Source organism: Artibeus jamaicensis, unplaced genomic scaffold, assembly GCF_021234435.1.
Source record: "Artibeus jamaicensis isolate MK-2021 breed Jamaican fruit bat unplaced genomic scaffold, CSHL_Jam_final contig_233, whole genome shotgun sequence".
Classification (NCBI taxonomy): Eukaryota; Metazoa; Chordata; class Mammalia; order Chiroptera; family Phyllostomidae; genus Artibeus; species Artibeus jamaicensis.
Window position 1 is genome coordinate 9,206,195 of NW_026521486.1, and position 12,411 is coordinate 9,218,605.

Here is a 12,411-nt window from a genome sequence, read left to right on the forward strand (position 1 = left end):
TAATAAAGCTGGGGAAAATATTATAGGGTATTCTAATTTCTTTTTGTGCTGTTGTTTCAATAGGATGGCATTAGTGTGAACTTTGAATTCAACTCTCTAGGTGTTTCTCTTACGATGTATCTTGCTTATCACCACATCTAGAACCCCTGGCATTACCCAGCACAGAGGAGCCGCTGAATGCACATGCGTGGAATGAGTGAATGGATTCACGTTCCACCAGACACCGGAGTCATGCTGCCAACAGCAGTGCTCACCTCAGTTTCCTGCAGGCGGTGTCCGATGAGGCTGAGGGACTCTCCCAGCAGCTGTAGATGAGCAGCAACATCAATGGGCTCTGTCTCGGGGGCTTTGGCTGGCGAGGCTGGTAATAGCATGGTGGTGGGTGGGGACTTCTTTTGGGGTGACAGTACTCCTGCAGAAGAAGCTGAGAACAGAGATCAAACTTGCTCTGGCCATGAACACCACAAAAATATCCTTCCTGATTTTTTCTGTTTATGAGTTATGCCAGGCATTAGCAATACTACGGACTATGGGACAAATCTAGCCCATGACCTGTTTTTGTATGACCTGTGAGGTAAGAATAATTTTACATTTTGAAATCATTGCAGAAAATACAAAGAATATGTGGCAGAATATGCACATAGGTCTGCAAAGCCTCAAATATTTACTCTTTGGTCCTTTAATGAAAAAAAAAATATTAAAAAAAAAAAACCTTCACCCAAGGACATGTTTACTGATTTTAGAGCGAGGGGAGGAGATGGAGAGAGACAGGGAGAGAAACATTGATCAGTTGCCTCTCGCAGGTGCCCTGATGGGGACCTGGCCTGCAACGCCAGGCATGTGCCCTGACTGGGGATTGAACCAGTAATCTTTTAGTTTATGGGATGATGTTCCAACTAACTGAGCCACACCAGCCAGGGTCTCTAAGGAAAAAGTTTGCTGACTTCTGATTACATTTCCTAAATGCCTTTTTCAGCCTACGATGTTCAGTAGTAATGCCTGGGTATCAAGATCTGCTGCTAACACAGGCTGCGCTCCCAATTTCGCAGTTAGGAAGCCAAACCTACAGTGCTCCAGGGAAAGAGAGCAGGAGCGGGAGAAGGCCACTACCTTTTACTTTCATGGAACCTTCTGAGCTGGATGCTTTTCTTTTCACAGTCGTAGCTTCTGCTTTGTTCTGTTTGTGTTGCAGATACTGAGCTTTTTGCTTCCAAATCTGCAATCAGATCAGAGCAAAATAAAATAAATTACAAAGGAAAAAAAGTGAAAGGGAAAGCAGTCATGGAGGAGTAGAATGAAGAAAAGAAAGGGAAGAGCACTGGGGGCAGACGGAGGGTTAACGCTGACTTTCGAGCTGAGAGCCGCTGAGCAGGCTTCAGATGGGGCTGCAGCCAGACCTCAGTAGGGGCTACACACATTCCTCAGTGCTAAAGGCAGACCTCAGCGGCAATTTTTAGATCTAAGGTTGAACTGTAAAGTCCTGGAATAAACGTCTGGCTCAGAGTAATGTCCATGTGGTCTGAATATTTTTTCTAACCTCCTGGCTGGCGATGCCAATAGCAGGATGACACTGACATGGAAAATGGAAACTAAAGATAAACTACCTGGGTGAAGAGTGTTTCAGTCGCTTCACCCAGATGCGCTACACCTTAAAGCGAGACGGTAATTCTAACTCCCACGCCACCTCGGTACCACCCGACTGGAAAGCGACTATGACTCGAACCCACTATGGACCGCGGCGTCGTCAGCGTCTTCCCCGCAGGGCACCTTAGTCTGCAGTGGCAGATGAGGATGATGGCCTAGAACCTGGTCACCTCGTAAACAGTCCTGTGTTTTTATTACTTGCAGTGACTATTAAGTGAATGGCTGTCCTCACTTCTAAGGCCATGGCTGACTTGTAGGTGTTCGTGGTAAAGGGACTTTTATAATTTCAATCAGTACCCGCATTAGATCATCTTTTGGCTCAAATGTAAAGCTGTTGCAAAATAAATTAGAAGAGGTTAGAAAAGACAGCCTTCCTTCAGCTGATCCTCAGCTACAGTAAATGGGCACCAACTAGTGTTAATGCCTGTACAAAACCATTTTTCACTCATCTGCCATTTTTTCCCACTGTTTCAGTACTCTTTGGCTGGGCGGGCTACAGGAGAATTGCATTTCGGAAGGCATAAAGCAATCAAAAAATGTGTTTGTAGGAAAGTGTACTTACCAGTTTGTCCTTTTCTGGCAATTGCTTCCACACCTCTGCTAGTTTCTTACTAAGTTCCCCAAAATCTGGCACAAAAGAGTAAAAAACTCAATAAAATAAAGTTTAATTATAAAAAACAAACAAACAAACAAACAAACAAACAAACAAACAGAAGACTGATGAGAGCAAACACTGGAAAAAGGTTTTGAAAATCACAAGATTCTTTCAGGAAACCAGACCAAACCCCACCAACTTTCTGGGTTCTCTCCCACAAGGAAGGGGTCAATTTGGTGGCCGTGAGGGAGGCTCAAGTCCTCACACGTCTACTGTCTAGGAATTTATTCATCAAGTATCTTTCTGGTGTCTTTAATTTGATGCCACAATACAGGGCTTAGCAACTTAGGTTAGAGAAAACGTGTGATGCAGATTTGATAAAGGACGGTAGATTTCTGCTGAATGTCCGAGAGCTCTGCACCGAAGACGGTCCCCGCGAAGCGGCTGAACAGCCGCCCCAGGTGGGAGAGCTGCCCTCCCACTTGCGAGACAGGGTCAGGCCTTATGTAGTGAGTTCTGGTTTTCTCACCCCCAACTTCAAGTGTCATTTATTTTCCCTAGAATCTAGATACGATGAACTGTAGCAAGACAGTGCTTAATATGATGTAAGCCTCATTTTAAGTTCTTTAACTATCTCAGCATTTGTAAATGTGAATTCACATTTCAGTAAAAATGGAAACTAACATTTCACATAACAATGTATTCAATATTGACGTTAACTAAAAATTTTTTTACATGAGACACATGGACTTATACGGCATGTTTCTATCTTTCGGGGTACTTCACGTGTGCTTCACAAGACCTTGATGAGAGCCTCGGGAAGCTAGTTTACGTCTCAGGCGAACGAGGTCTGCAGAGGCCCCGGCCCGTCCTGGGTCTGTGCCGCGGCGCCCTTCTCACAGCGCCAACTTTGGACAGAGACACACGGGAACAGAAAGTCGTCCCGTCACCACACGCCCGGGGCACTTTAGGAAACAGGCCAACTGCAGAGCCTTGGAAATGACTGCATAGTTATGTACTGGGCTTCACACCATTTAATTGTACTCAGTTTCCCATTTTTTCAGTTTAAGAGCTACAAATAAAAAGCGTATCTCTTTTACGGCTGGGATAAACTAAGACAAAATCTAACTGCACCGCTTCAGAGGCACAAGAGGAAGCAAAAACACTGAAGATGAGAAATGTGCTTACCTATGCCTGGGTGGTCAGCCACAATGGTCACTCGATACTCTTTACAGAACACCTGGTAGGCCGACATGTTCTTCTTTTTTGGCTAGTGCCGCATAAGAACAGAACAGGGCAAGGCTTGATTAGAACACAAATGGACTAACCCCGAATCTACCTACAGTTACAAAACAGGAAAGAGATACACCTGTTCATCAAGGAGAGCGTTCTACACTACTCACCAGCTTCCCCGATCGGGGTCATTAAGTTAGTCCGTGTTGCTTGTTACTCAGCGTGACTGTCAGTTTGACTTTAGAAGGCAACGAACACACACCGACTTATTTGCAGATGACCCGGACTGTTGCAGCCGAGCAGCAGTGACGTGCAAAGCCCTGCCCGCCCTACACACAGCCCCATGTGACGTATTCTCTCAGAACCAAGTGCTAGCAAACTCACTCTCCTGGGATGTCGCTTTTCTCATCTGTGAAATAACAACCACACGATTTCTCTTTAAACTTAGAAAGCCGGGAGCCAAATCTGTATTCTTTTGGTTCCTGTGCATTTGATTTCTAATTTTATAATTTTCCCGATCCTGCCCTCACTGTCACTTGTGATTTGTCATTATTTGATCGCTCACATTCTTACAGTCCGAGGTGAGGAAAAATAAACTGACCAACGGCAATTCTTCAGTAGTTAATATAAGATTAATTTCTTTTGCTTCAACAAACTTTTCTACTGCTTGAAGCATCTTTGTTCTTCACCGTATTATGAAAATTCCAAGAGCAAAGCCTGATTTTTGAGAAACAGCCAGTTCAGTGATGGATATTTAAAATGAAAGATATATTATTATGCATCCCATTTTACAACTATCCATAGACTGAGGGAAAAAGTTAAGTTTTCCTACCTGAAAACATACATTAGATAGCATCTATCATGTCCAGACTGTTCATTTGAGGACGAGAAAAAGGAACCTCGGAAAACAGTGACTTACTTGGATCCTACAACTAAGCTGCGTGATAAAAGCAGAATGACTACAACCTAGGTAGCCTGGGCTATGCATTACAGGCCAAAGAAGGAAAATATGTTGCTTCCTTACAGAAGAAGTTACTGCTTAAAAATGAAAGACCACCTCTTTGCAATCTTCATCTGATAAACTGCAAATTGCAAACTTTTCCTTTAAAAACTTATCCGTAAGCACCGGGATGTGACGATCTGTCCTCCATCTCCCCAAAGACAGCCCTTTCTGGTCCTGCAATTATCATGATACGAGTGCCTGGTGCTTTAAAAGCTGCTGGAACTTGTTTGCCTTAAGTGTCAGACTTCATGACCAGCAAACACCACAGTCCCGTCTCTTGACTTCAGAGTTGCATAGTTTGTTTTTTCCCCCAAAGATTTTTATTTATTTTTAGACAGGGGGAGAGGAGGTAGAAAGAGAGGGAGAAGAACATCAATGTGTGGCTGCCTCTCATGCACCACCCCTACCGGGGACCCTGCTTGCAATGCAAGCATGTGCCCCAACCAGGAATTGAACCGTCGACCCTTTGGTTCAGAGGCCGGTGCTCAGTCCACTGAGCCACACCAGCCAGGGCTGCATATTGTTTTAAACCAAGTCTGAGTGCACACTTTGTTCACCTTAGTTCTTAATGTTGTTTTCATAAAAGAACTGCCCTCAAAGGCCAAAGACTAGCAGAGACTGATGGTAATAAAAAAGCTGACAGCTCTGAGTTTCATTCCAAAAGGAATTCTGATTTTTTTAACCTTTTTTTAAATTGGTTGTTGTCATTTCCAAGTGCAGCTGTCTCCATTTCCCCCCACCACAGGAATTCTGCTTTTTGATGGATGACCAATGGGGGGCGGCAGGGAGGTTGGAGGACAGGTGAAAGGGGAAGGGGATTCAGAAGTACAAGCTGCTTGCTACAGAAGCAGCCAGGGGCTGAGGCACAGCGTAAGGAACACAGCAGCGCCGTACGTGTGTGGCGCCAGGTGGGTCACGGACTTATCGGGGGACACTCTGTAAGTTACATGAATGTCCAACCACTATGCGGGACACCTGAAACTAGTATTGCACGTCGACTGCAGTTTAAAAATTAAAAAGAAAACCCAAAGCCCTTCTGAGAAATGGAAACGTTCCTGACCACTTTCAAAGCAGGTGCTCTGACTGCAGCCGCGCTCCTCTGGACACAAGAATCGTGGCACGTGTGTTACAAATCCAGCTTCGAAAATTTTAAACTAATCTCTGAATCAGCTTACCCGCAGGTCTGACGTTTACTGGAGTACAGGATGAAAGAGTAGTTTGTGGAAATCTATACACAGCCAAATCTTTCTCAGTTTTACAATCAATCTCACTATAAACATTGAGACCAATAGAAAGAATATGTGCCTAAGAGAGTTCATACCTTATTTGGTCATATTATTAAATTTGCAAGAAGTTTTAATAATTTTCTCAAATGCAATATAATACTGTGAAAGATTTATTGCTCCCTATTCCACAAGGCTTTCTATAGCTATAACATAAAATTAAAACTTTACAAAAATCCTGACTAATACAGGGTCCGGCAGCAGTAAGGCCTGCTTGAGTGTGGCTGGTAGGGTAATAATATGGGTGCAATAATTTATAGTTTTAATTTGAACATTTCATCCAAAATGCCATATGGTGTGCTCAAGCGTGATATTGTTATGTTACAGAAATATATACTTATGATTTTGCAATAGAAAATTTTGTAATAAAGAAGGGGTGTTATTTGAGCTAGATCCTGTATATTAGATCCAAATCCACAGGCTGAAGAAAGGATCTGTTATAAGGACCTGTATTAAATTATGTAGAAAATAAACCAGTAGTTACTAGCATTTACCTGTACTGGGTCTAGTGAGTAGTTAAGAGGATGAGCTCAAAGCCCAGATCTTATTCTAAGGCAGTGAAGCCGCACAAAATAGTGGAAAACGCATAGTGGAAATTTAGAGTTTAAAGGCCCACTGTCTTTCCCCAGCTTTACCTTATACTCACCATTTGATCCTGAATAAAATACAAGAAGTAGAAAGCTCTTCCGATGTGTGGTATTAAAAGTATTTAAATGGCAAAGAAGGAAAACAGCAGAAACTAAATAGGGTTTGAAAGGTAACACAAAAAAGTAACCTATCAAAGTACTCTGCCATCCACTTATTAATAATATTTATTGGAGTATCCACTACCTGCCAGACACTGGGAATGCAGCCGAGAGTCGGACACACAGATAAATAAGCCATGATAATAAAATGTGGTGTGTTATAGGGGAAGTACTGGATGCTACAGGAACATGTAATAGGAGCACCTCACCTAATCGGGGGGTCAAAGAAAGCCTCTGGAGGAAGGGACACTTAATCCAGACCAGAAAGCCGGGTGGAATCAGCCAGCCGAAGCCTGGTCGGGAGTGTTCTGGAGAGGGAGCACCACGTGGCACTGCTCATCACGCAGAGGGGTGAGAGAGGAAGCTGTCAGAGCTACGAGCAGAGCCCCCAGACTGATGCTCTGTAACTTGTGTTAGGGCATGAACTCCACCCAAAAGAAGCGGTTCGCGTGTTCCATTCGGGCGTGTGAAGCAGGAAGCGGCATGGCCGGAATGCACTTCGGGACCACAGAGGCTCGAGAAGAGCGAGAACAAGGCCTGGGAGACCCGCTGGGGTTGCTGTGGTGGTGCCAGGGAAGGGTGATGGCCTACAGTCATGACGGGGGTGTTGGGAAAAAGTGAATAAATGGGAACGGAGGCAGAAGTGACAGGACCGATGAGACAGGGTGGCACACTGGAGAGAGGTGGGGCTTTGGAGGCCGGCAGATTTAGGTTGGCGTCCTGATCACACCCTCTACTACCCAGTCTACAAATCGCTTTACTTCCCCGAGCTCTAGTTTCCCGACAGGTAAAGCTGGTGGATACTATACAACCTTTACTCAAAGGTTGGAATTAGTCAGTGCTAGGCACTTTGGTAGGTACTCAGTATTATTTATGGGGCAGACAGAAATCCCCAATGGCTGCCGAGATTTCCACCCCCTGGTTCTCAGGCCGTCTAACACCCTCCCCTTGGGTATGGGCGGGACTGGTGAATATGATGGGACACTGCCTCACATGACTGTTTTACATTACATGGCAAAAGGGACTCTGCAAGGTGGAATTAGGGTCCCTGGTGAGTTGGCTCTGAGTTGATCATAAAGGAGATCATCCTATGTGGGCCTGACTTTGGGAGACGGCCCTTAAGGGAAACTAGACTCTCTCCTGCTGGCCTGGGGCTCGAAGAAAACAAGCTGCCAGCATTTCCACAACTGCAAGAAAGTGAAGGCTGCCACTAATCCGAATGAGCTGCCCACGCCCTGGAAGAGAACCTCCAGCCTCAGGTGAGACCCGGAGCGGGGCCTCTGGCTGGGTCCTATGAGAGGGGAGCAGAGAGCCCAGCTGAGCTCTACCTGGACATCTGAGCTACAGAATGTGAGACAATAAATGAATGCGGTTTTAAGCTGCTAAGTTTGTGATCATTTGTTATGCTACAACAGAAAACTACTAAGTTTTCTTATTCCCATGGAGCCACACTAGTCAGGATACAATTTAATAAAATGTTAATATTTTGAAAACCAGGATACATTATTATTAATTGTAGCAAATAACTTGCAACATGTCCACTCACTGTGACTCACCATATTGTAATTTTATAGCCAGAACATCCTTTTAAATGTATGATGAAATTTGTTACAGCATCAAGATCTTTCAAAGAGCAACTTCTTAATGCTCTTTGTAGAGTAGTCCTACTTAATTGCCTGTCTGGGGTTTTATAAGAACTCTTTGGGAATCTGATGAAAATTCCTCTTCAAGTCCGTCCATGAATCAGGCTTATAATCCCAGGTCATGCTGAACCCCCACAAACCCGCCAAAAAAAAAAAAAAAGAATGTGTTTTAAAGGATAAAATATGGGGAGGGAGTTATGTCAAAACATAATTTAGGAATCTTAAAGATAAAACTGGGCTTCTTTTTTGTTGTTGGTGACAGGATGCAATCTCTTCCCTAATATCAAAACTACATAGAAGACACTGTTATAGAAGCTTTACCGGTAGAAATTAATTCAAACCTTATATGAACACTGTTAGGTAGTGCCATATTACTGACACTTTAAAGATAAGGAAACGAGACCCCCCCCTCCCCCCGTCATCTCCCTAGGGGTGGTGGGCCAGCATCTGAGCTCCGACGGTCTGGCCTTGGCCCTTGCTCGCAACTATTACAACATCTGATGCTCTTGTGAAGGAACTGCACTGAGATCCCTAGGGCTGATCTGGCTAAAGGAGAGGGTGTCAAGGTAAGGTTTTCACACCAAAGCTTTTATTTTAACCACTCTGAATAGAAATCTTTCCAAAATACACTCTATATTTCTGATCTCTTTCATGAGACAACGCTGAATATAATTTAAACACTCTCTGCAGAGTGGAAAGAGAATGGATCCTATAGTCAGAAAAACTATAGTCAGGGCTCAAATTCCTGTTCTGCGTGGCCTGTAGCGAGTGGTCTCACTTCTTTGGGCTCATTTCTGTGAAATGGCAGCAATATCCACACCTCGCTGGGTTCTTATGAAAATTTACTGGAATACCTTAGATACAAAACTTAGTGCTGAGAACACTCTAAAATAAAACCTCTACAAATATAGCTATTATCGTTGTAACTTACTACTTCTTCCGCAGCTCTACTCTCCTTAATCCCTGTGCGACCTCAAGATGCGGTCCAGATGACAGCTCCCCCAAGACACCTCCTCTCACACTTCCGGCGCCTCTCCTGCTCCCCCAGCACCTGCCTCGCTGAGGCTCATCACACTGAATACCTCCCGACCTCTCTCACTATTCCCGAAGCTGACACCGTCTCATTCATCTTTGTCCACAGCACCTGGCAAGTGCCTGGCACGATGTAAGTGCAGAATAAATGTCAGAAAGAAGAAATGAGTAACAGCCCGCGAGCCGCATGTGTGAAAAGCCCAGTGTGCATTCATCTGTATTACCTCACACGATTTTCACAACACCCCTGTAGGTGAAGTAGCCTTGAGTGCTACTTTGTTACCTTACAGAGAATAGACTCAGAGCGGTCACGTGACCCGTCTTCCAACCAGGTTCCTTCCCAAAGCACCCTCAGGAGCCGTGGGACACTTGGCTTTGGAACATCTGCTCTTGTTCCTTAGAGACCCTGTTTTCCAAATAGGTGAGGTAAATGCAGACTTGGCTTCCTGAAATGTGGGTGTTACATTAAAAAGCAAAGCAAAACAAAAACAAACCCACAAAAACGCGGTTTCCTTGCTTAATCTAATGTGAAATGAGTGGTTGAAAAAAAGTTTCAAAAGATGTCATCATTAGGATGAAAGCAGCAGTAATGGTAACAGCTGAGCCACACCTTGTGCTAAGTGTGTTACATGTATCTCCTACTTTATTCTACATAACCTCACTGAAGTGAGGAGGCAATCTCAAGAGAACAAGCTAGTAAGCAGCAGACCAGAAGAAGAATCCAACCCTGCTGACTTCGAGTCTGAGCTGTCATTATACTTCACTATATTCCGCTTCTTTAATTTTTGAACATCTACACACGTCTCAATAGGACTGATGGCAGTCAGCAGAACACTGCATTGGTCTCCCCTGGCCTGGAACCTACTTTTAGCTTTGTCAAAGATGCGTTATGGCCCCAGGTAGCCCTCTCTTAGTTTTAGAAAGGCGAGTGGCAGAGTGGCGGCGTGAAGAGACCCGTGTTAAAATGCTGGCTCCAGTCTTTCCTTTTCAGCTCCCTCCTCTGCCAGACGGGGCGCATGACCCCTACCAGTCAGACTGCTGCACGTGTGAGATGCCTGGGCAACCCTGGCACACGGCGGGCACTCAACAGGTGGTAGTTACTAGCCTTTTAAAAAATCCCTACCTAAGGACATTTTTTTCATTGTTGTTTTTAGAGAGGAAGGGATGTGAGAGAGGGGTATTGATTGGTTGCCTCTGCATGAGCCAGGACTAGGCAATGAATCTGCAATGTATATGTGTGCACCGGGAATCGAGCCCGCAACCTTTCAATTATTACTAGCTTTTACCACTTCCTGTTGTTGTTCTTCAACTTCAGCCTTACCAGAGAGAATGTAACACCACGACAAGTCTAGTTATAGCTCAGAATCTAGCTTATTAGTACACTGGCAACAATGCCCAGGTATGCCAGGCACTAAGCCACCTACCTGGCCAGCTTTAGTTTGCTTAGAGAAAACGGAACATTCTGAAAGCATACAGATAATTAAAGGGCATACTTCTCTGAAGTAGCTGTACCACAGATATTCCTTTGAGTGGCAGTGAATAGGCTTTTGTTGACTTAGTAAAACCAAAATGAAGGCATCTCTGAAATGTTACCACATCCTACTTTGTATCACAAAAAGTTCCACATCAGTGGGACGATCTTTAAGGAGAATCATTAAGGTATGTGAGTTCTCTGCTCCTCCTTAGAAAGCAGGGTTTAGCAAACACACACACACAAACAAACCACCACCACTCCCCAAACAAAACTTGACACCAAAAATGTTACATTTCACCAGGGAGACAGTCCAATTTCCCTTCTTTGTATCAGTCGAAATTCTCCAGTAGGAGCTCCACCCCTGCCGCCTTCACTTCCCACTGTCCCGTGAACTCTGCCAACTCTCCCCACCTCACCAATCTGTCCTCTCTGGCATGAGACCATCTATCCCTGAGACAGTCTGTCCCCTCACTTCCGGGACACTGACTCCTCTCTGGTTTTCCAACACAACAGCCCCTCTCCCTTTGCTACGGCCCCAAGGTGAGTTTCTACGAGGTTCTGCTCTGGGCGCTATTCCCTCTCACCTGCTCGCGTATCTCATTCGCTGCACGGAACACCCAACTTCTAACCTTGGTCTCAACTGTTCTACTAAATTCTAGGCCTCACATTCCCACTGGTTAACCGGAAATTCTCCTGAGATGAAGATTATGGCATCGCACATTGATGCAATGTTCCGTTCGGAGCGCTGTGAAAAGCCAGTGTCCCCAAAGTCTGTTGGTTCTTCACGTGGTACTTGCTCTGTCTGCATCGGAGCCATCACAGAAAACTCAACTTTGAAAAGATACAGCTTTACTAAAAGGAATGTCCATGACAGCACGTTGAAACAGTGAATTACTGCAAGCTAGTAGCTCATGAGATATCTGATGGATGTGAGAACTGCTGTTTCTTTTGAGAATTTAATATCATTAAAATATCTAATGGTGCCCCTTTTAGTTTGTCGTGGCGCCCAGAGGGTCTTGCCACACTAAACACATTCACATGTATTACCTCTTTCGATCCTTAAGAACCCTATTAGGTGGGTCTGTCGTCACCCCCACTTACAGAGGGAGGAGAAGAGTCACACAGTGTGGAAGTGGCAGGGCCAGGACTGGAACCCAGGTGGTCTGGCTCTGCAGCTCACTATCTTAATTAACCACTCAGGCACGCTGAATCTCCTGATGGCTGTATCTTATACTCTAAACCTAACTTGTCTTCTCCCAAACCAGCCATCCTTGCTTCTCTGGTTTTGCTACAGTCCTGGCCATAGAATCGAAGGTAGAAAGGGTGCACGTGCCAGCAGCTGGCCCTCCAGGCTCTGCAGGCTCAGGGCACACGGTTCCTGAAACGCTCCTTTCCTCCTCCTCTGGGCTTCTGCACAGGTCCCGCCTGGTTTAAAAGGCACAGAACCCATAAATATTTGTTGGATAATAAATGACTACATTCAAAGTATGACTACTTCAGGTTTGGACGGTCAGTCAAATACAGGGCGACCCCCCCAAAATCCATAATTTATTTATAAAAAGTTGTGTATTTATTCTTACATGTTTAAACTTTAGTCACCTTCAAAGTACTCTCCAGTTGATGCAATACACCTATCGAGATGTTTTTTCCACTGGTCAAAACAGGTTTTGAATTCAACTTTGATGCCTTTTAGCACTTCTGCCATTTTTTATTTCACCTCTTCTACATATGCAAAAAAGTTTCCCTTTGAGAACTTTT

General features: G+C 44.6%; 1 protein-coding gene across 5 annotated transcripts in view; it reads right to left on the reverse strand.

Annotated features, from left to right (window-relative positions):
• HMGXB4 (HMG-box containing 4) overlaps positions 1-12,411 on the reverse strand; it is a 32,825-nt gene that overhangs the window by 8,285 nt on the left and 12,129 nt on the right. For 4 of the 5 annotated variants that reach the window (XM_037160075.2, XM_037160079.2, XM_037160076.2 and 1 more), the window contains 4 exons: positions 3,428-3,509; positions 2,207-2,271; positions 1,111-1,216; positions 255-424 (listed from right to left, as the gene is read on the reverse strand). In XM_037160075.2, coding sequence (XP_037015970.2) covers positions 255-424; positions 1,111-1,216; positions 2,207-2,271; positions 3,428-3,509 — 423 coding nt within the window. The remainder of the gene's footprint in view (positions 1-254; positions 425-1,110; positions 1,217-2,206; positions 2,272-3,427; positions 3,510-12,411) is intronic. The other variant, XM_053662254.1, reaches the window with a different exon arrangement.